This window comes from Erythranthe guttata, chromosome 7 (assembly GCF_056151865.1).
Source record: "Erythranthe guttata isolate IM_541 chromosome 7, IM_541, whole genome shotgun sequence".
Classification (NCBI taxonomy): Eukaryota; Viridiplantae; Streptophyta; class Magnoliopsida; order Lamiales; family Phrymaceae; genus Erythranthe; species Erythranthe guttata.
This window is the reverse complement of record NC_142539.1, coordinates 131,058-152,713: the sequence shown is the minus strand read 5'-3', so window position 1 is coordinate 152,713 and position 21,656 is coordinate 131,058. Positions and strand designations below refer to the sequence as shown.

The 21,656-nt window shown below is 34.1% G+C and overlaps 3 protein-coding genes across 4 annotated transcripts in view; all 3 read right to left on the bottom strand.

The window, feature by feature from the left end:
- Positions 1–4,180: 4,180 nt before the first annotated feature.
- Positions 4,181–11,230, bottom strand: LOC105962812 (Translation elongation factor EF1A/initiation factor IF2gamma family protein). The gene is made up of 19 exons (XM_088820444.1): positions 10,963–11,230; positions 10,828–10,869; positions 10,620–10,697; positions 10,066–10,131; positions 9,823–9,918; positions 9,172–9,283; positions 8,626–8,671; positions 8,463–8,534; positions 8,204–8,266; positions 7,946–8,100; positions 7,796–7,860; positions 6,901–7,051; positions 6,215–6,320; positions 5,987–6,122; positions 5,727–5,791; positions 5,444–5,608; positions 5,100–5,172; positions 4,926–5,004; positions 4,181–4,494 (listed from the first exon to the last, which is right to left on the bottom strand). Exons 1-18 carry the CDS (start codon positions 10,994–10,996, stop codon positions 4,946–4,948), a joined length of 1,584 nt encoding a protein of 527 aa, XP_088676570.1. The 5' UTR covers positions 10,997–11,230; the 3' UTR covers positions 4,181–4,494; positions 4,926–4,945.
- A 3,221-nt stretch (positions 11,231–14,451) lies between these two features.
- On the bottom strand, positions 14,452–17,080 carry LOC105962813 (dihydrolipoyl dehydrogenase, mitochondrial). Its single transcript, XM_012987143.2, has 2 exons — positions 16,569–17,080; positions 14,452–15,929 (listed from the first exon to the last, which is right to left on the bottom strand). Exons 1-2 carry the CDS (start codon positions 16,836–16,838, stop codon positions 14,679–14,681), a joined length of 1,521 nt encoding a protein of 506 aa, XP_012842597.2. The 5' UTR covers positions 16,839–17,080; the 3' UTR covers positions 14,452–14,678.
- A 1,847-nt stretch (positions 17,081–18,927) lies between these two features.
- The window catches only part of LOC105962815 (calcium-dependent lipid-binding family protein), a 37,367-nt gene continuing 34,638 nt past the window's right edge, over positions 18,928–21,656 (bottom strand). For both annotated transcript variants that reach the window (XM_012987146.2, XM_012987147.2), the window contains exons 60-63: positions 20,998–21,354; positions 20,103–20,261; positions 19,726–20,013; positions 18,928–19,630 (exon numbers count right to left, since the gene is read on the bottom strand). In XM_012987146.2, coding sequence (XP_012842600.2) covers positions 19,487–19,630; positions 19,726–20,013; positions 20,103–20,261; positions 20,998–21,354 — 948 coding nt within the window. In that variant the 3' untranslated portion in view covers positions 18,928–19,486. The remainder of the gene's footprint in view (positions 19,631–19,725; positions 20,014–20,102; positions 20,262–20,997; positions 21,355–21,656) is intronic.

Sequence of the window (21,656 nt, the reverse complement as noted above, 5' to 3'; positions counted from 1 at the left end):
TCCAAAAAACTATTTCACAGCCAAAATCACCAAAAACTGTATATTATAGTACACAAATTTATGGTAAAATTTGTGGAATGTCCAAAAAACTTTTTCACAATCAAAATCACCAAAAACTGTATGTATAGTACACAGGTTTCGGGCAAAATTGGTGGAACATCCAAAAAACTATTTCACGATCAAAAGCGCCAAAACATTTATGCTATAATTCACAGATTTAAGGTAAAATTGGAGGAAAGTCCAAAAAACTTTTTCACGATCAAAATCACCAAAAACCGTATACTATAGTACTCATATTTTGGGTGAAATTGGTGAAACGTCTAAAAAAAAATTTCACGATCAAAATCACCAAAAACTGTATGCTGCAGTAAACAGATTCTAAGTAAAATTGGTGAAAAGTCCAAAAACCTTTTTCACAATCAAAATCACCAAAACTTGAAGGCTATAGTACACAGATTTTGTGTAAAATTGGTGGAGCCTCCAAAAAATTATTCACGATCAAACTCACCAAAAATGTTATGCTATAGTACACATATTTTAGATAAAAATGGTTGAATCTAAAAAACTATTTCACGATTAAATTCACCAAAGACCGTATACTAGTACACGTATTTTGGACAAAATTGGTGGAACGTCCTAAAAACTTTTTCATGATCAAAATCACCAAAAGCCGTATGCTGTGGTACACATATTTTAGGTAAAATTGGTGGAACATCAAAAAAAAAATTCTCGATCAAAATCAGCAAAAACTTTAGTACACAGATTTCATGTAAAATTCGTTGAACGTCCAAAAAATTATTTCACGATCAAAATCACAAAACACTGTATGCTATATAGTACACATATTTTGGGTACAAGTAGTGAAACGTCCAAAAACCTAATTCACGGCCAAAATCACAAAAAAACTATATACTATTACAAATATTTTTGGCAAAACTCATGGAACGTCCAAAAAACTTTTTCACGGTCAAAATCATCAAAAATTGTATGCTTTTAGTGCACAAATTTTGGGTAAAATTGGTGGAACGTCTTCAAAAAACCATTTCACGATCAAAATTACCGAAAACTATATGCTATAGTACACAGATTTTGGAAAAAAATGGTGGGACATGCAAAGAATTATTTGACGATCTAATCACAAAAAAACTATATGCTATAGTACACAGATTTTGGGTAAATTTAGTGGAACATGCAAAAAATTAATTCACGATCTAAATCACAAAAAACTGTATGCTATAGTACACATATTTTGGGTGGAACGTCCAAAAAACTATTTCTCGGCAAAAATCACCAAAAACTTTGTACTATAGTCAAGGTTGTAAAAGGCGGTAATCGGGTCCGAGTCGGTCAGGCACCGACTCACGATTAATCGGTGCGGCGGTGATTAATCTGTGATAAATCGGAAATAAATCGGTTTTTAAAATTTAATATAATATATTTCTAAATATTATTTATAAATACTCCAAACATATATAAAAAGATATTTAAACATAGTTATATCTCCATCATGTATAGATCCTAATAACATAATAAAAGTTTAATAATTATAAGATCATAATACATAAATATCCTTATAAAAAATAAATAAAAAAGCAAAATTTTTGAATTAACATTTATTCAGTTCTTTAACAATCATAATTAACATAAATAAAATAAGGCATAAACTCATATTTTCTTTTATTAAAATTCAACTTTTATTTTGAATTATTAGAAAAAAAAAAAACCGGTTTTTGACCCATTTTTGCCACGGAGTTTGATCCGCCTTAAAGGTTTGATCGCCTCAAACCGCCTCGGACCGCCTCAGACCCGCCTAAAACTGCCTCACTGGCAAAAAACCGATTTTTCAAACCTTTACACTAAAATCGTAAAGGTTTTGGACCGCCTCGGCCGATTTTTAGAACACGGACTATAGTACACAGATTTTGGATAAAATTGGTGGAACGTACAAAAAAAAATTCACAAACAAAATCACCAAAAACTGAATGCTATAGTTTACAGATTTTGTGTAAAATTGGTGGAGCGTCCAAAAAATTATTTCACGATCAAAATCACCAAAAACTGTATGCTATTATAGTACACAGATTATGGTAAAATTGGTGGAAAGTCCAAAAAACTTTTTCATGATCAAAATCACCAAAAATTGAATGTTATAGTATGCTGATTTTGTGTAAAAGTGGAGCGTCCAAAAAATTATTTCACGGTCAAACTCACAAAAAGTTGTATGCTAATAGCACACAGATTTTGGGTAAATTGGCTGGTGGAACGTCCAAAAAACTTTTTCACGATTAAAATCACCAACTGTATTCTATGTACACATATTTTGGGCAAAATTGGTTGAACGTCCAAAAAAATTTTTCACGATCAAAATCACCAAAAACCGTATTCTATATTGTACACATATTTTAGGTAAAATTGGTGGAACGTCCTAAAACCTTTTTCACGATGAAAATCAGGAAAAACTGTATGTTATAATAGTACACAGATTTTGGGAAAAATTCGTCGAACGTCCAAGAAATTGTTTCACGATCAAAATCACAAAAAAAATGTATGATATAGTACACGGATTTTGGGTAAAATTAGTGAAACGTCGAAAAAACTATTTCACGGTCAAAATTACCAAAAACTTTATACTATAGTACACAAATTTAGGGTAAAATTGGTGGAATGTCCAAAAAACTTTTTCACAATCAAAATCACAAAAAACTGTATGCAAGTACACAGGTTTTGGACAAAACTTGTGGAACGTCCAAAAAATTATTTCACGATCAAAATCGCCAAAACTTTTATGCTATAGTTCATAGATTTAGGGTAAAATTGGTGTCAAGTCCAAAAAACTTTTTCACGATCAAAATCACTAAAAACAGTATACTATAGTACACATATTTTGGGTAAAATTGGTGAAGCGTCTAAAAAATAATTTCACGATCAAAATCGCCAAAAACTGTATGCTATATAAAACAGATTCTAAGTAATGTTGGTGGAAAGTCCAAAAACTTTTTTCACAATCAAAATCACCAAAAACTGAAGGCTATAGTACACAATTTTTGTGTAAAATTGGTGGAGCCTCCAAAAAATTATTCACGATCAAACTCACCAAAAACTATATGCTATGTACACATATTTTTGATAAAATTGTTTGAATGTCTAAAAAACTATTTCACGATTAAAATCACCAAAGACCGTATACTATAGTACACGTACTTTGGACAAAATTGGTGGAACGTCCTAAAAACTTTTTCACGATCAAAATCACCAAAAACCTTGTGCTATAGTACGCAGATTTTTTGTAAAATTGGTGTATCTATTTTAGGTAAAATTCGTCGAACGTCCAAAAAAGAATTCACGCTCAAAATCACCAAAATCACCAAAAATTGTATACATAGTACACATATTTTGGACAAAATTGGTGGAACGTCCAAAAAATTATTTCACAATCAAAATCACCAAAAAGTGTATACTATAGTACACCGATTTTGGACAAAATTGGTGGAACGTCCAAAAAATTATTTCACGGTCAAAATCACCAAAAACTATATACTATAGTACACAAATTTTAGGTAAAATTAGTGGAACGTACAAAAAACTATTTCACGATCAAAATCACCAAAAACTGTATAGTGTAGTACGCAAATTTTGGATAAAATCGGTGGAACATCAAACAAATTATTCAACGGTCAAAATCATTAAAAACGGTATACTATAATACACAATTTTTTGGTAAAATTGGTGGAACGTCCAAATTAATTATTCCACGAACAAAATCACAAAAAAAAACTGTATATTATTATACACATATCTTGGGTAAAATTAGTAAAACGTCCAAAAAAAACTATTTGTTGAAATAGTTAATCTAACACTATTTCACTAATTTTAAAAAGTCGATCAAAATCACAAGAAAACCATTTACCATACTGCAGTCTTTAAATCTATGAGACGTCCAAAATAGTTTTGATCTATCAAATATATTGCATAGAAGATATTTATTCTTTACTAGTCAGTAAATAGTTTCTCTATAAATGATTTGACTAAGTTTAAATTAGTCGAACAAAAACGCATAACAATTGTATACACGCTTTTTGTTAAAAGTTGTTTAAATTTCCCAAATCCGTTTTATTATTTATTAACACTAATAGAATATGTAGTATATAATATGGATTATCCATAAGTAGTAAAGAAGTAGTTTATCTAAAACAAACAGCTATGGTAAGTAAATAAAAATATCCGAAGTAACCACCTCTAAAATCATCATATACACCTCAATTTAGGCACAAGATATTAAACTCACACTTCACAAGGATTGGAAAAATCTCAGCCAAAGAACCAAACAGATATATGGCTACAAAAATATTGGCAAACTACCCTACCCTGTAAAGGGGGCTCTCACACAACTCTGAATACAGTGATCAATCTGCTATTCATTCGCTGCAAGTGACAATAAAAGGACCAAACACTTTGATTTTGTTACGCTGAGTAGAGACTATTCTCGCAAATTATCTGCAATAATGGTTTCTCAAGTCAATTTAAATTACACCATTTAGTACTTGTGTTGGAAGTACGAAAAAAAACAGAGTAATCAAATGTATCATTGGCACTTATGTGGCTCGGGCGCATTATCAATATTCACATGCTATGGAAAACAAATTTCAGATGGAGAGCATAACTAGACACCACCGTATCACAACGACTGTAAACCCAGAAATTTCACCAACTCAATTCACTTGATTTATTGTCGAATTGCACAATCATTTAAGTATTATCTGAAAGTGGACCAAGGGAAGCACATAAACGGAAGTATTGATTTTTCACTAGAAAATGTTCTGATATCCCAAATCATCTAACTGACACTTAATCTTGAATTATGTAGATGACTGGAAGTACAACTGTTCAAGCTTCAAGTGCATACAATAGTCAAGAAATGCTCTCACCTCTTAACGGCAAAAATTGTTTACGCATTATCATTCACACTTGCGAGCTCAGTTACTTTTCCCACAGCAATAGTTTTCCCTGCAAAACACGAAATCCATTGGGATCTTTCACTTAGAAGGATGAGAAAAGTGAAAGCTACCGAGTATTGTCAACAATGTATCTGTTATTATAACCTTCAGTACGAAGAGTGAATCGTCCCATCTGTGGAAAATCAGAAAACTTTTCGATGCATATCAAGTTGTTAACCTGTTGAGCCCAGCAAAGCCAATGTTAGAAATTAGCTCAAGCAATCACATACAATTTTAGAAACTTCATCTCCATCAGTCATCTTAAGCAAAGACTGGTCGGATCAACTACAATAGAACAAAGTACAGAGAAAATGTGAAGGGAATCATTTCCAAAAACAATGCTTCCCTGAAGTCAGATGGTTTATGCCAGGTGACTCAGATACGTGAAAGAACAAAACAGAATTTTGATATCCCAATAAATATACAGCAAAATATATACTAAAGCTCACCTGAACACGACAGACAATCAAACCACCTTTCTTAACAAAGAGGGGTTTCTTTTTCATAGGTTTTTTGGTTTTCGGATCAATCTGCAGCATCAAATCAACAATCTCACACTCCTCCACAACTGAGTGGATGTGCAAAACCGCCTTATATCCAGCACAAAAAATTGCCTGGGAAGATGGAACACTTAATTAACATTTTCACCTTTGCGTGAGTGGCCAAAAAAACATGTACTACAGACATATGAAAAGGAAAACAAACAGAAATAAATCAAAGTTAAAAACATACGTTGTCCAGCAACTCCAGAATTTGCAAGTGGGCAACAAACTCAAAAACAGCATGAATTGGTTTTGCTGCACATAAAAATACATATCGGTTAGAGAAAAATGTGAACACCTAAAAGGGGAAAAACCAACTTTCATGATTTAGTAAATCAGATTATTTCATTTTTCGAAGGTCGTAACGAATCAAGATAATTATAGCTTTAGTTCAACAAGTTTAACCAACATTTTTTGCATATGGTGCAAAGGTTCAACCTAAACACCTACCAACACTACACAGAACAAAGCCCGTTAAGATATCCTCTTCCTCAATCCCAGAAACTCTGACTCGCAAGTTTTCACCAGGTCCTGCACGTCTCACTTTGTCTTCATCAATGAAAATTGCAAGAACTTTCACCTGAACCTGAAAAGGCATCCAAGTATGACTTAGTATCAACTTTTTTACATTCTACATAACAAAACCTTGCTTTACTGGACTATCAATATGATGAGCACCTTATTTGGCATGATCATCAGATTATCACCTTCACGAACACTTCCAGATTCTATTTTTCCCATTACAACAGTTCCCATGTCTTTAAATTTATCGATAATAGGTAATCTGTCAGAGAAAGTAGATGAATTAGAAGCCAAAACATTGATCAGATTCGTGAATCGGCAAAGAACTAGAAGTATCTCAAGTTCTCTTCTGACCAAATAAAAAGTTTTTAGCAGACAATTAAATGTTCAGCAGACGGAAAAGGAATATTTCGTTTTACAGGGAACTTAAATATGGTAAAAAGTTTAAGTACATCTCTCCAGATTACAAGGAAAAGAATAATACATTTTAAATATTATTTATTAATGAGATGGAAAGCAAAAATAATCGTGTGAAACACATAGAATGATAGAATAACGGAACAAGTGAAACGACCCCTAGCAAAGAACCTGAATACAATTTGCAACTAAGCTAAAATTAAGTAATGATGTATTGACTGAAGAGTTGAGAATGGATATAAGATTAACCAGCATGAGAATACCAATGCTCTGAAGGTTCGTCGTAAATGACAACAATGGGAGACAGAAATCTTAGGGTGTCATTATGCACAAATAATGGACTCGACGAAGAATTGGAAAAAAACGGAACTCGGAAGCAGAATAACAAGGATCCCGGAAGCAGAATAATAAGGATCATACTATACCTCAATGGACCTTTTGGATCACGTAGGGGAACTTCAATAGCATCAAGAGCTTCGAAAAGGCATACACCGTCCCACCATGGACACACACTTTTGTCCAGTCTGGTTTTCATATTTGTCCCCATAAGACCAGATATTGGAAGAAACTGTACGTCTGAAAAATATAATGTCCAATCCACATTCAAAAAAAAAAAAATTTAAAATATATAAGAATAAGTTCCATCACATATAAAAAGGGAAACAACAATAGTTCCTCATAACAAGTTCTCTTAAAGAAAACAAGAACTCTGTATCACTAGTTCAATTATATTTGGTAGTAATTTTAAAGCATGAATATAAACTGGATTAAGTTTTGAAAGGTTCTTTAAATCTAGAGAAGCATGATTTAGTAGTTATAAAGAAGGATCAGCGAGATACACAAACTTGTGACGTACTCTTATTAAAACTATCGAATAGGACTACATGTTATACATAAACTTTCACCAAAAAAAAAACTGTGCTTATTCTCTGCTTAACATTCAGATTTAAGCTTCAGCACCATGATATATTAGTGATATGAATTGCCGTCATACTTAGATTAAGACATCAGCAGCAAATAAAATCGAAGACTTCATCAACAGTTTAAACTGCAGAATGATAAAACTGCAAGTACCTTCTAATTTACTAAAAAAAACTTAGTGCTCGGAAATATCTATTTCCTAAAATTTCACATAAATTTTGTGAATGAAATAGATAAATGCCATTTAATTTTACACCAAAGTGCCTCCATTTTGACATAATCCTTCATAGTTTCGAACATTTAAATAAATTTCAAAGATAAAATAAGAAATGATTCCAAATGAGACAATCCAAGCTAGAAACTGAACTCCATACAAGCAATGTTTTGTGAGGAGGTTACCTTTTTTCACATTATAACCCGAAGACCTCAGAAATGTAATCATTTTTGACTCAATCTCATCAAATCTGAAGTTGAAAGATGGCATCAAAATAATGAGAAAACGAAGTCCAAGTTACTGGATGTTGAATTAAAAAATGCAATTAAAATCACCTTTCTTTTGACCATGTAACAGTAGGATCATCCATTTTGTTGACAACAACTAGCAGCTTAGAAACTCCCAAAGTCTTTGCTAGTTGGACATGTTCACGTGTCTGTCCACCCCTCTCATAACCAGTTTCAAATTCTCCCTTGCGAGCAGAAATTACCTAATAGATAGGTTAAAATAAAACTATTATATAGCAGCAGCAAATAATCAGATATTCACCCTAGCGTAGCAAACAATTTCTGACACATCAAAACAACACTTACTAGTACACCTATATCTGCTTGAGATGCTCCACTGATCATGTTAGGTACATAACTTTTATGACCCTGAAATCAGAAAAGGCACAAATAAATTGAAATTGAATTCCAAAAGAAGGGGCTGTTCTGAACATAAAGGATAGTAAAATAAAAAGGAAAAGCATTGAAAATATTGTTTTTATCATAAAAAATAGAAAAAGAAGTTAAAAACACATTTCATGCTTAGAAGCGAAGAAACAAAATAGTGAAAACAAATAGTGAATACCGGGGCATCCAATATTGTAAATCTGGTTGTTTCAGTTTCAAAGTGAGCTCTTCCAACTTCAACTGTTTTTCCCTACAGTTTCCAAATAATCACACAGCTCACACAACAAAGGTGTTAACAGACAAAAAACAGAGACCACTTAAGACAACAAACAAATGAATACCTTAGCCCTCTCTTCTTCATTTGTATCCATGATATAAGCCATGTACCTAAGAATTTTAACAAAAAAAAGACAAGTACGTCACTCTTACTAATCTTGATCAAGAAATTTATTTCACAACAATTACAAATGATAAACTGAAAATAGAATGACAGCAGACATCAGCCATCAGACAATAAGGATAGCTATTTGCTTGCTGGCTTCATATAATTCTGAAAACTAGTGTTTTTTTAAAGCTTCACTGAATACATTGAATACATCCTATCCTATACATGTATCATAAGATATTATCATCAAAATAATCTCCACTGTTTCAAAAACCCAACAAAAACCTAGTGAATCTGCATCTCCAAATGACTCAATACGATAGATTGAACTCACCTAGTTGAAATGAGTGTTCTATGTCGAAAAAATATTCCATTCAAAACCATCTGTATAATTTCCAGTCATTTCCATGGTAATATGACTTCTCATGAAAAAAAGCAATGTTACTCATCAATAAATACCTATAGCTGCAGACATGATAGACAAAATCAAAGAAGCACTCACCAACTCTCTCTGCTTTTTTCTTTAGCTTCTTTTTCATACTTTTGGATGGTACGATCATCAACTTGACCACTGAGGAATAATATTTGCCCACCAATTGTGGACTTCCCGGCGTCTGCAGATCATACAAAGAAACATAATTGTGTTAGAAACTACAATATGCTATCAACCGTCTACATCTAGATCCGGCAGTTTATATTGTTCTGTTTTATTCATTTTCTTTTTATGCTCTTATATGCCTAGGAATAGAGAGAGTAACAAAATAATGTGATTATAAATGTCAAACGGACAACCGCACCCAGTTTTTAAAAGACATAGCAAATCAAAGGTAATGTGTTGCATAGGCAGGCAAAACAGTGAAACTACACAATCAGTGGGTTATAGCCAATTTAAAATACATTTCAGAATGCTCCTGTGTCTTTTTCGAATGTCCATGAAAAATCACTCCATTTCTTATAAATGGAAATTTACTTCCAATTGTAATCTTTAAATAAATAAATTATCTCACTGACACCAACTTTACCAATTAACTCAATTAACTTTGAGAACAGAACTAAACATTAAAAATAATTCCATTTTCCATAGCACTAAAATTGAATATAAAAGACCATTTATCAGGGGTGTAAAAGGACTAAGGGATCAAGGAACTCTTACCGACATGACCGATGAATACAACATTCAAATGTCTCTTTTTTTGGTCGTCCACCACATCTTCAATATCATCTGCAGGCAAGCTTTCCTTCTCTTTGACTGAATTCAAAACATAAAACCATCAGCACACGTAATTACAAGAAACATATGTTATTTCAATCTGGGAAAACCATTATTGAAATGTGTGAAGCTAAACTATTGTTTTGCTTTTCACATTCGACCAAAGGTCTCTTCAGAATAGCGTACCTTCGATGGCATCTTCTGGCTCAACTTCCACTGGATTGGGGCTCAAATGTGCTACACCAGTCGAACCTAAAGCCATTGGCGAAGTTAACATTTGTACATGACACCTTAGAAGCAATGTACTAATAGCAATATACGACATATTTACATAAAACCTGATTCACTCAATTATAAATTTAATTAGATGCACATATAATAAATTTATTAATTCCAACTATTTCTTGTCCCAAAGACAAGAAAATAAAATAAAAAATGTTTTATTGAAGCTTTAGATACGCGAACGAATTAATCTAATTATCAAATGAAACATCATAAACAATTAATTTGAGTGGGTAACAATTTTCATCTTTGAATATGAAATGTAATATTTCACTTTTTTGTCCTTTTTCAAAAAAAAATCAGTAATCATACTCCTTAAGAGACAGATTATATAATTTGTTGCAGTGAAGTAATTCATGGCGACTTCAGCAGGAGGTGCAACCCAGTTTTTTAACAATCCATAAGCCAATTATATTTGATCTTAAGAAGAAAAGCACATCGTACTGAATTGTACTTACCTTCATCCGTTCTATCAGAATCGACAACCCCATCAGAACGCGCATCTCCCACATCAGAAGTCACGGTGGTATTTTCAACTACAATAAAAAAAAAAAAAAAAAAAAAGGTGAGAAAACCGAATATCAAGATACCCCAGTTCCAGGAGAACAATAGAAATAACAGTACACAACCGAAATAAAAAAAAAAAATCAAAGGAGAAAATCATACCAGTTGAATCAAGTTGCAAGGCTTTGATGTCGTCCTCAATATCTAAAATATCATAAAAATCGAAAAAAAAAAAGATAAGGACGAATTCAAACCGATGAAATGATGAAATGAATCAAGCAAGAAAGAAATTCATACCCGAGGGAGGAAGTGTGTGACCCAATTCCGACATGATTTATGAAATTAGCAAAAATTCACAATCATACAAGACGGAATTCGGTTGGATTAAAATCCGATGGTGGTCAAATAGAAGAAAACTCCTGGCAGCGGCAGCGGCGGCGGAGAAGAAATCGAGATACGGTGGGCAAGGGGAAAGCAATTTGGGGTTTTGCGGCGATAGGTATTCGGATAAAGAAGCCCGGCCTGTGCTCATTATCTATGGGCCGCCAGCCCAATCCTTTCAATTAAAAGTATTTAAGGTTGGGCCTGCCAACAAACTTTGTGTTTTTCTAATCATTAACTATAAATTATATATTATAAATAAATATTTCACAATCAATCATATCTGAATCTGATATATGATAATCATGTTACTAGTTTTCCAAAAAGTGCGTGTTAAATCATACACCAAAAATTTACAAAAATTCTCTCTCGATCTTAAAATATTTTTCTCTCTAACCATTTTCTCTCATCACTTTATTTTCTCAAAATCATTCAAAATCATTTTTCTTGACATAATTATCATTAAAAACATTTTTAAATTAGTTATTAATTTATTTTTATAAATCAATTATTAAAAAAATTATTCAATATTTAATAAATATTTTAATTATTGTTTTAAAACGTTAATAACATTAGTTAAATATTTAATTAACAATAATTAAATATTTAAGAAGATAATCAATCAATTAAAAAAAGAAAAATCTAACCCATAAATCAATCCCGGCCGCCCAACACCCCCACCCCCTTTCTGCATCCATAGCAGCAATACCACAGTTGCTTCTCAGTTCTCACATATTCTCAAAGTATTCCATTAATTTGGAATATAATTACAAAGATTTAGGGTGTCTATCTTAAAAAAAATTATAATAATTACAAACATTATAGGAGTTTGCAACAATTAAATATTTATTTTGAAAATAATTAGTGTTCATGTTACTACAATAATCATATATCATTGATTCTATTTTTTCTTGTGTTCATTCAGTTCTTGTAATACATCTAAAATTAATAATAAAAAAATCATGGATTGTTCATCATGTATAATAATTTAGTTTGCATTAATTAATGAGATAAAATAATTGCACAAATTAAAGACAAAGGAAGGAATATAAGAAAAAATGTAAATGAAGGATCGATATTATTGAAATGGTAATTTTATTTATTTTATTTAATAATAATAATAATGGTGCATATGCATATGCATTACATGAATGAATAATGAAGAGAAATTAAAAGAAAAGATTCTTATGGGATGCAACTAAGCGATTAACAAGAGCGAGAAGATTGGTGCAACGGTCAATAGACAGTTGATTACGGGCCTTGATATCAGCAGGCTCACTACCAATTGGTAAGAAATTGCGATCAATTGATTTAACTTGTAGCAAAGCAGTGGATGCTAGTGAAGGCAAGATCTTATAGTTACCAATCTGCAGATAATTTAGGGACTGAACAAGAGCCTTGATAGCTATGCGGTACTGTACTTCACATTTTTGGAATTGTTGCTCAAGTACAGGATCTCCTGATACGATTGCCTCTATTTTACGTTCATGAATTATATCTTTGGTGGTAATCAAAAACATTTCCGTGGATTGAATGGTGTGATTCGTCACATCGAGTAAGCTGGTTGGGGTAGGTGGACTAGCACTAGGTGGTATTTCGATGATTACGGCTGATGAAGGCAATGCACTTAGTGAGACAAATGTGAAGACAACAAGAAACAACAAGTAAATATTGTTATATGAAGAAGAAGACGCCATTTTTTTTTCTTTGAGATGAGAATGTTTTAGTGGTGGTGGTGGTACTTGCTAGTTTTTTGTCCATATTTATAGGTTTTTTGGAGTCAAAGAACAAAATCAAGGAGCATAATGCGATTATTAATTAGGAGAATTTGCATTTATTCAATTTATTTTATTCCTAATTTACAGGGATGTAATCATCATATGTAAGAAGATAATAAATATTAAATAACCCGGACCTGGTGCCCACAAGGAACCAATCTCATTGGAGTTGAAATTCCCACACTGCGGCTGCCAGGATTCGATCCTAGGACCTTGCTCCAACTTACCACCTCCGGAACCAGTTGAGCTACACCCATGCGGGCTATTAAGTGAATATCTTGAACCATTGACTAATGTCCAGATTAAGTGAATATCTATTATCATTGACTATTTTGGTCAAAATACACACACACACGCGCATACACACACACACACACACGGAAAACACTCATTTTTTGTGCCTACACTGAAAATAAAATATGTAAATATCCATTCCTGATGAAGTTTCGGAATTTTCCCATAAATTGCTGATAATGTTTTTTTTTTTTCAATACTGGCTTTGCATTTTATTGATATATCATCTGTTGAATGAATCATTCTAAGTAATGGAGATACTCTTTGCTGATATATTATGTGCTATAATAAAAAAAACACTACAAAGGCAACTCAACTTTTCATTTTCTTGTTTAAGTTTCTTCGGCTCGAATACCGGTTTACGAAACTGCTGCTGACAAGTACTCAGTTGTGTTAGAGCACCTTTTATGTTCTTTTCCACACCACCAGCATCACTATTTTTGAAGCTTTGTTTGGCTTGTACTACGTAACTGTAGATGAATGTGTAATATACCCAACAATTTTTGTATTTCTCTTGTATATGTTGATTGTTCTTTACTCTTTCGAGTGAATTCAGTAAATTGATAGTTGAGTCAGCACATGCTATGGCCATGTCATACACCATTTCTCCAATTGGATTTCAAAGTTTTTGAGCAAATTTGAGAATTGTTTGTCTTTTTGCAGAATTCATTGATGAGATCATTTGATGGAGCTGCACTGATATTGCTACTCGGTATAGATATCATCAGAAAATAAATAATTACAAGTTTCAATATTGATATTGCCATTAAAGGATATGAAGTTTGGTAGTACATATATAATTCGATGTCGTTAAATATATAGGATTCTGAATGATGTCCGAAATTGTTAAAGTCGGTAATAAAGCTGCGTTGAAGCTAATGATGATTTAAATAGACTTCATTTATCATGTTAAATGGCAAAGAGCAATTATTGTTAATGTTATCTATCTTTTTGGTTGATTGAGCAGTCAATTTGGCCAAGTCCATTGAGATTTTCCGGAGAAGAGGCATTTCTAGCTCTACGATTTGATATTATTTGTTTTTTTGCTTTCTCAATAGCCATATATATAGTTCATCACACTAGTGCAGAATGGTGGTCATTCAGAAATGGAATTCTCAATTTTCACTTATATAAATCAAGCACATAGTAATACATGCTCAGATATAGATTCGATATCATACATTATTTGGAAAAAATAAAATTAAATAATGAGAGATGAGTCCCGATACTAAATCCAAGTTACGGCGTTAGAAAGTGCAGGCAGACGTGATAGGCCCATATATCACACAATTAATTAACCCAATTAAAAGGGTATTAACAGAAAGTGAGAAAATTTTATTTCGCATCTCAAAGCACGAATCTTTATAATAAGCTCCAAAAATGTACACATATTCATGGTTTTATTATTACTTAATAATAAATCTTCATCAGAAGAGCATTTAACTCGAAAGTGAAATCATTGTTGATCACAGCCAAACAAACTATGCTAGCTAGTTTGAGTCTTTAAACTCTCAAAACACCAACTCAAAACTCATTAAATAAAAAATGTTTATTACCTTTCTAAATGTGAATGGGCTTGTCATAGGTAGCCATGGCAGCCTCCTTCAACGCCTCACTCATTGTCGGATGAGCATGGCATGTGCGAGCAATGTCTTCACTAGATGCTCCGTAATGCAATGCCAAAACAGCCTCGTGTATAAGCTCCCCTGCATTTGGTGACATAATGTGAACACCCAAAATCCTGTCTGTTTCTTTCTCAGCAAGTATCTTCACAATTCCCTCAGCATCGTCAATTGCCTTTGCCCTGCTATTGGCCAAGAAAGGGAACTTGCCCACGCGATATTCAACTCCTAGCGCTTTCACCTGCTCCTCGGTTTTCCCTACAGATGCCACCTCCGGGTGTGTGTACACAACCCCAGGTACCAAATCGTAGTCCACATGGCCTTGCTTGCCAGCAATATACTCCACGCACGCAACACCATCCTCCTCAGCCTTGTGAGCCAACATTGGCCCAGGAATGACATCACCAATGGCATATACACCTTGTACATTTGTGGCAAACCGATCATTCACCAAAATCCGACCAGCCTTGTCGGTCTCAACTCCTATCTTATCCAATTGGAGCCCAGATGTAAATGGAGTTCTACCGGCAGAAACAAGAACAACATCGGCCTCGAGGGTGGTCTGATCACCACCAGCTGCTGGTTCGAGGGTCAGCTTTACACCATTGCCAGTGCTGTCAACAGAAACGACCTTTGTTTTAAGCATGAATTTCATCTTTTGCTTCTCGAGGGAGCGTTGAAATTGTTTCCGGATTTCACCGTCCATGGTTGGAACAATGTCTGATGCAAACTCGACAACTGTCACTTCTGACCCTAGGCGACCCCACACAGAGCCCATCTCAAGACCAATATAGCCAGCACCTATAACTACGAGTTTCTTTGGGATTTCTTTCAAGGCTAAAGCACCGGTAGATGATACGATTCTCTCTTCATCAATGGTTATACCAGGTAGGCCTTTGACATCAGAGCCAGTAGCTATAATGATGTTCTTCCCTTTCACGACCGTGTTACCACCTTCTAGAGTATCAACTGAAATTTCAGAAGGGGAAAGGAACTTGCCATACCCCTTGACATAGGTGACCTTGTTCTTCTTCAATAGACCCTCAATACCTTTAGTCAAGTTACCGACAGCTTTATCTTTTTGGGCCATCATGGCCGGTAGATCAACCTCAACACCAGCAATCTTCACACCATGACTGGCAAATGAATGCTTAGCTTCATGATACATATGAGACGAATGAAGCAATGCCTGAAAATGTAAACAATGAGCAAAACTGAAGACATGGAAGCCCGAGCGACATCTTTGAAATCTTATCAGATACCTAAATGGCTAACAGATAGTTTGAACTCTTTTGTAACTTTCACTAAGCAATAAAATAATGAGAATCATACATGTCAAACAGATAGTTAAAACAAACTCCTGAAACACATTAGTTTCTTTTTTCAAAGACTCTTATGTCATACAGAAGCAACTGAAGCTAACTTGTTTGAGATCAAACTTTCTTAAACACTACATGATATTCAATTACCATCCTAACATATTCCGTTACCACCAGCTAGCCCTCAAAATCATTTAGGTAATAATTCAATTTAGGGCAACACAATCATGATTCACTTGCTCATCACCAAATCAAATTTTCATTTGCTACCATTTTCAATTACAATTAGAAAAAAGCATAAAGTAGAAGACGCAATTCCAGTACCAATATAAGCAGTAAGAATGAAAATCCTCACAAGAGCAGTTCGTACCTACTACTACTAGATGTATCATTAGTAATACACACTCAGAAGTCAGAACACATACAATAAAATACGACCAATCTTAAATCATAAAAAAAAAAAAAAAAGCAAAACAGATGTAGTAAATTATTGGAGAAGACGAGGATACCTTGGAAGGAATGCAACCAACGTTGAGGCAAGTACCGCCGAGAGCTCCGCGCTTCTCGATGCACGTGGTTTTGAGGCCGAGCTGTGCCGCCTTGATAGCGGCGACGTAACCACCGGGCCCGCCGCCTATGACGACGAGATCGTTTTCATCAGATCCAGAAGCGAATCCCCTGCTAAAAATCGAAGAGTATTTGGTGTTGTGGGAAAGATGCTTTGATGATGATGAAAAGAGAGCGGTGGATTTTCGCCGAGCGATATTCGCCATCGCCATTTCTCCGAAATTCGCTTCCGATAATTAGCTCTGGTCTCTAGTCTCTTGCCTTTTGGAGAAGGTGGCCCGTGGCCGACTTGAAACCATTATTTATATTTCCAACAAATGATCTAATCTTTTTTTTTTTTTTTAATTTATTTCAAAGGATCCAAAAAAAAAAATAGAAAAAGAAAGTCAATCTGAACCATTGAAAATCAAATCAAGGTGGCCAATTTGGATTTGAGTTGTTAATCAATTGTTCTAATTAACAAATACAGCGATTTATTTTAATAAGTATAAAGTATTTACATTCATTAAGAAATTTAAAACAAGACAACATAATAATAGTGGCTCAAAGGGCTGATGACCATAAAGAGGAATCAAAAGCCAAAACAATGATTTGTAACAAACAAATAAATAAGGCAATGAATATATGCAAGACTAAAATTACTAAGTGTAAGACCTTACTTGATGCAAGACCAAAATATAAATAAATTTACTAAGAGCAAGACTGCAAATTACAAATATAACCCCAATATTGATTTTGATACTATTCATTTAAATTACACATAATTACTATTGCAAGACCAAAAAGTTAAAAAAAATAAAAGGAAAAAAATAAAATAAAATAAAATAAAGGAGAAATTGAAAAAATGAGAGAGAGGAATGTTGTAGAGGAAGAAGAGAGGAACACAAGACGAGAAGAATCGACGCCGCCCATCCGCTGCCGAAGAATTGTCGCCGCCCATCCGCCGCCGAAAAATTGCCGCCGCCCAACCGCGGGTGCTTGAAAAGGAAGAGAAGAAGAATATGGAGGGAGGAGGAAAGAGGAAGGAGGAGTATGAGAAGAAGAAGAAGAAGAAGAAGAAGAAGAAGAAGAAGAAGAAGAAGAAGGAAATTCGACATCTACATGTTGATTTTTTAGTGAAAAATCGACATATAATCGATTTTTTTGGCAAAAATCTAGGTATTAATATTTTGGCGAAAAATCGACATGCAGTCGCAGATGTTGAATTTTGTCACAAAAATCGACATCTACATGTCGAATTTTGTGACAAAATTCGACATGTCAATGTCGAATTTTGATTGTACAAATTTTCTTTTTGAAAACTTAAGAATCGATCACCTAACTATTAAACTACATTCATTCATAATTTGTTTTCTATTTTTATATAGAATTCTCCATATTGATGTCTCGTGACTCCATAATGTTATCATTTGCATGTTTTAGTAAGTTGATTGTTTTGGGTGTTGAGGATTTTTGGAGAAGATGAAAAAAAAAATTGAAGAATTTGTGTGAAATGGGTTTGTGAGAAAGATGAAATGGGTTTTGCTTGTGTGGTCTTGCACAAAGAAAGTTGTGGAATTTTGTAATTGTGAATTTTGTATTTTAGCAAGGGTATAATAGTCTTTTAGTAATTCATTTTGTGAAAAATTAGATTTGAAGTAATTTTTGTGATTGTATATAGTCGCCGCCATAAATAATTGCTATGAGAAATTGTGTACATTTTGAAACGTCTGATTTTGCTTGAAAAACTTTTGTGTTATGTAGAATAATATGATTGTTATAGGGACTTCCTTTTTACAGTTGAAAAATTGTTATTTGCAGTTCAAACCTAATGTTATATGTATCTGAACGTCCAGACTTGGGCGCCCAAACCCATACCGAAGGCCCAAATTGGACGCCTAAACCGGGCGTGAAAAATGCTGGTGAACGCCCGTTTCGAGCGTTTACCGAGCGCAATTTTAGAAAAAAAACAGGCCTGCAAATCGATTTATATGGCTATTTAACATGAATTTACAACCGAAATTTCCTACCCAATACAATAAAAACGTTTAGGAGTTGAAAATACCTCAAAATTTCGATAAATTTGACTTATTTTTGCATCAATTCGATTTTTTTTAATTTTTTTTTTAAATGTTTTGGTGTTTGGGTGGGGAGTGGGTGGGAGAGAGTATATAGTGAGAGAAATGTTTTTGCGATATTAACTGCAAATAGCAAAGTTCTAACCCCAATGTTATACTAACAAATATTTTCACTAAAATACAAGCAAACAAACGCTTTATTTTAAATTTAAATTCAAATTCTTCTCAAAGATCTCTCCCATGATAATACTAAAATCAAAATAATATATTTATCAAGTCTCTTTGGATGGACCAACCAAACCGAACCATGTTTTGATTGAAAAGAGTATATACAAAAATTAATTATGTAGTATGTACAATAAAAGAGCACCAAGTACATTATTACCTCAGCCGACCACTTCGTAGAGGCTCTTCATACACTCACTTGAATATATACAGTGATGTGTATGTAATGTGCGTCTCTCTCTCTCTCTCTCTCTCTCTCTCTCTCTCTCTCTCTCTCTCTCTCTCTATATATATATATATATATATATATATATATATATATATTCTAGTATCCTCTTATGATGAAGCACATATTACAGTGCGAGAATACAATTACAACTCCAGATGGCGTATAAACAAAATCGCTGCAGCACAAGTTGCAATTCAACTTCAGGAAACAGCCTTTTCCTGTAAAGCTCTTGCCAGCATTCTTGATGTCTCTCATTTTTCAATCTTTCTTCACACTTTAGACGGTAAAAAGATAAAACGATCATCGTTTATGCCTTTTGCTGTTACTAGCAAAAGCTACATTTTCCATATCAATCATTGTTCACTGCTCCAAGAGTTGAATTTAGGGATACCGATGAAGGCATTTGTTGGGGTGACAATATGTATGCTCCTTTAGGAATTACAGCATCTACCGTAGGAGAATATGGCTTCCTCACTTTCCTCTTAAGCAACCCCTGCACACACCAAGAACCAACAAATTGTATCAAACCTTTTTTTCTCAAGTCTACAAAATCCAAGTGGAAACAGAAACAATCGGACAAAATCATACCATTGTATGTGTTGGACCGTAAGTAGACCTTGCTTGTTCGATTGACGAATAAACCTCAAATGCTTGATTAGAATCACGGCTACACTTTATAATGCGATATTGGTCCTTTGCATCTCCATTTTTATTGTGTAAATATAGAAGAACGCGTGAAGTTGGAGCACTCGGAAGATCTTTCTTTCCGTGAACCAGTTCCATTGTGACTAAGTCATCCCACACCACATCCCAGAGCACTGAACATGGATCTCTTGCAGGGTTGAATTTTTTCTGTGCAATGAGGTTGGATGGTTGCTGAAATAAAAAATGTACAAGAAGAGTTGAATTACAGTATATAGTTGACAGGATGATTGATTTGTTGGTTCAAATTTTAGTTAACTCACTTGCAACAACATAACTCTTCGATGAGTAACCAGAATGATTCTGCCCTTGGGAAGTGCAAAATGGTCCTCATAGGCATCTGTTAAGGCAAACTTTCCACGTACTTTAAACAGATCAACCTGGACGAAAAATGATCCCGATTCTGCTAATTGCAAAATCACCTTCATCATGGAAAAGAAGGTTCGTGAGACACATTTAGCAAGCATGGCCAAGGAAGAGAGAGCTTAAAATCATTTGTACAGGAAATGGGATATGAGAATCTAAGAATGTTATTTATACAACACACTAATAAGCAGGCCTTCAACATTTTCCAGTTTTATCCGGATAAAGTATTTAGAGCTGGCTGATGTTAATTGTCTAAGCTGAGGCACCTAGGTTACGAGGCATTGTGTTCAAGTCCCATCAAATTTATAACATAATGATATACATAACCGTTACAGGGAAGGGAATTCAATGCAGTAGGAAACTAAGGAAATTAAGTGAATGTCATGCACAGTACACAGCAGATCAATCTAGATGACCCTAATCAGAATGTCAATTCACAAATAACGATTTCTACAGCTGATTGAATGATACCATAGGTTCGCTTGGAAAGTTATAACATTTATTATTTTGCCAAAATCAATTTCAAATTGCCAATATCAGTTTACAACTCCGTATGTGAAGAAAATGATGAATTAGTTCAGTGCGGCAAAAAGGTAAGCTCAACATGTGCAGCTTCAGTTCATGCTGTAAAAATTAAGGAAAGACAATTCAAAGGTACTAGATGACATAAAATAAATCTTCTAGCATGTGAACTGTCAGACCATAACATAGTAGTTATAGAACATAATAATGACCAGCCAAAACATGATGAGTGCTTTAATGGGAGCATTGGATGGAGTTCAAAGAAAGTACCTGTCCCTGTGCTTTGTACTCATCATACGGCCTAAGCAAATTATCACCACTAATAGCTCGGGGTAATCTTCGGCGGAGAAGTTGATCTTCAGAAGCAATAGCAGATGCAATCTTCATTCTCATTGCATTTGCACCTTCGGTAGTTTTTGACAAAAGATCCAAAACACCGCTAACAGGTTGTGCGGCGGCACCTATTAATCCCTTCCCAACACCCTGTACAAAGCCCTCAACGCCCGATGCCTTTGCACCTTCGAGAGGTTTTGTTAAGATGCCAGTGAATCCTCGAAATATGCCTTTAGCTAAGGCCCCACCTCCTTCTCGAATGACATCACCAAAGTCCTCTACACCTTTGTTGTCCTGCAGGAAAGGATCAAGTCCATTAGAGGAAAAATCACCGCATTACACAACAAATATCATGTGCACATATGAAATTCGTGATAAATATTAGATATCCAAAGACGATAGTCAATGATATACATGATTGCCTAGTCAATGTGAAGTTATCATTTTCTCCACCAAAAAAAAATGTGAAGTTATCATGAGAAGCAAACATGGAGCTTATAGAGAGAGAGGTTTTCCACCTTTAGAGATAAAGCTGTCAAATAAACGGAGAGGTTTAACGCTCAGTTTAAGAGGTATGCTGTCAATTCGAGAATATT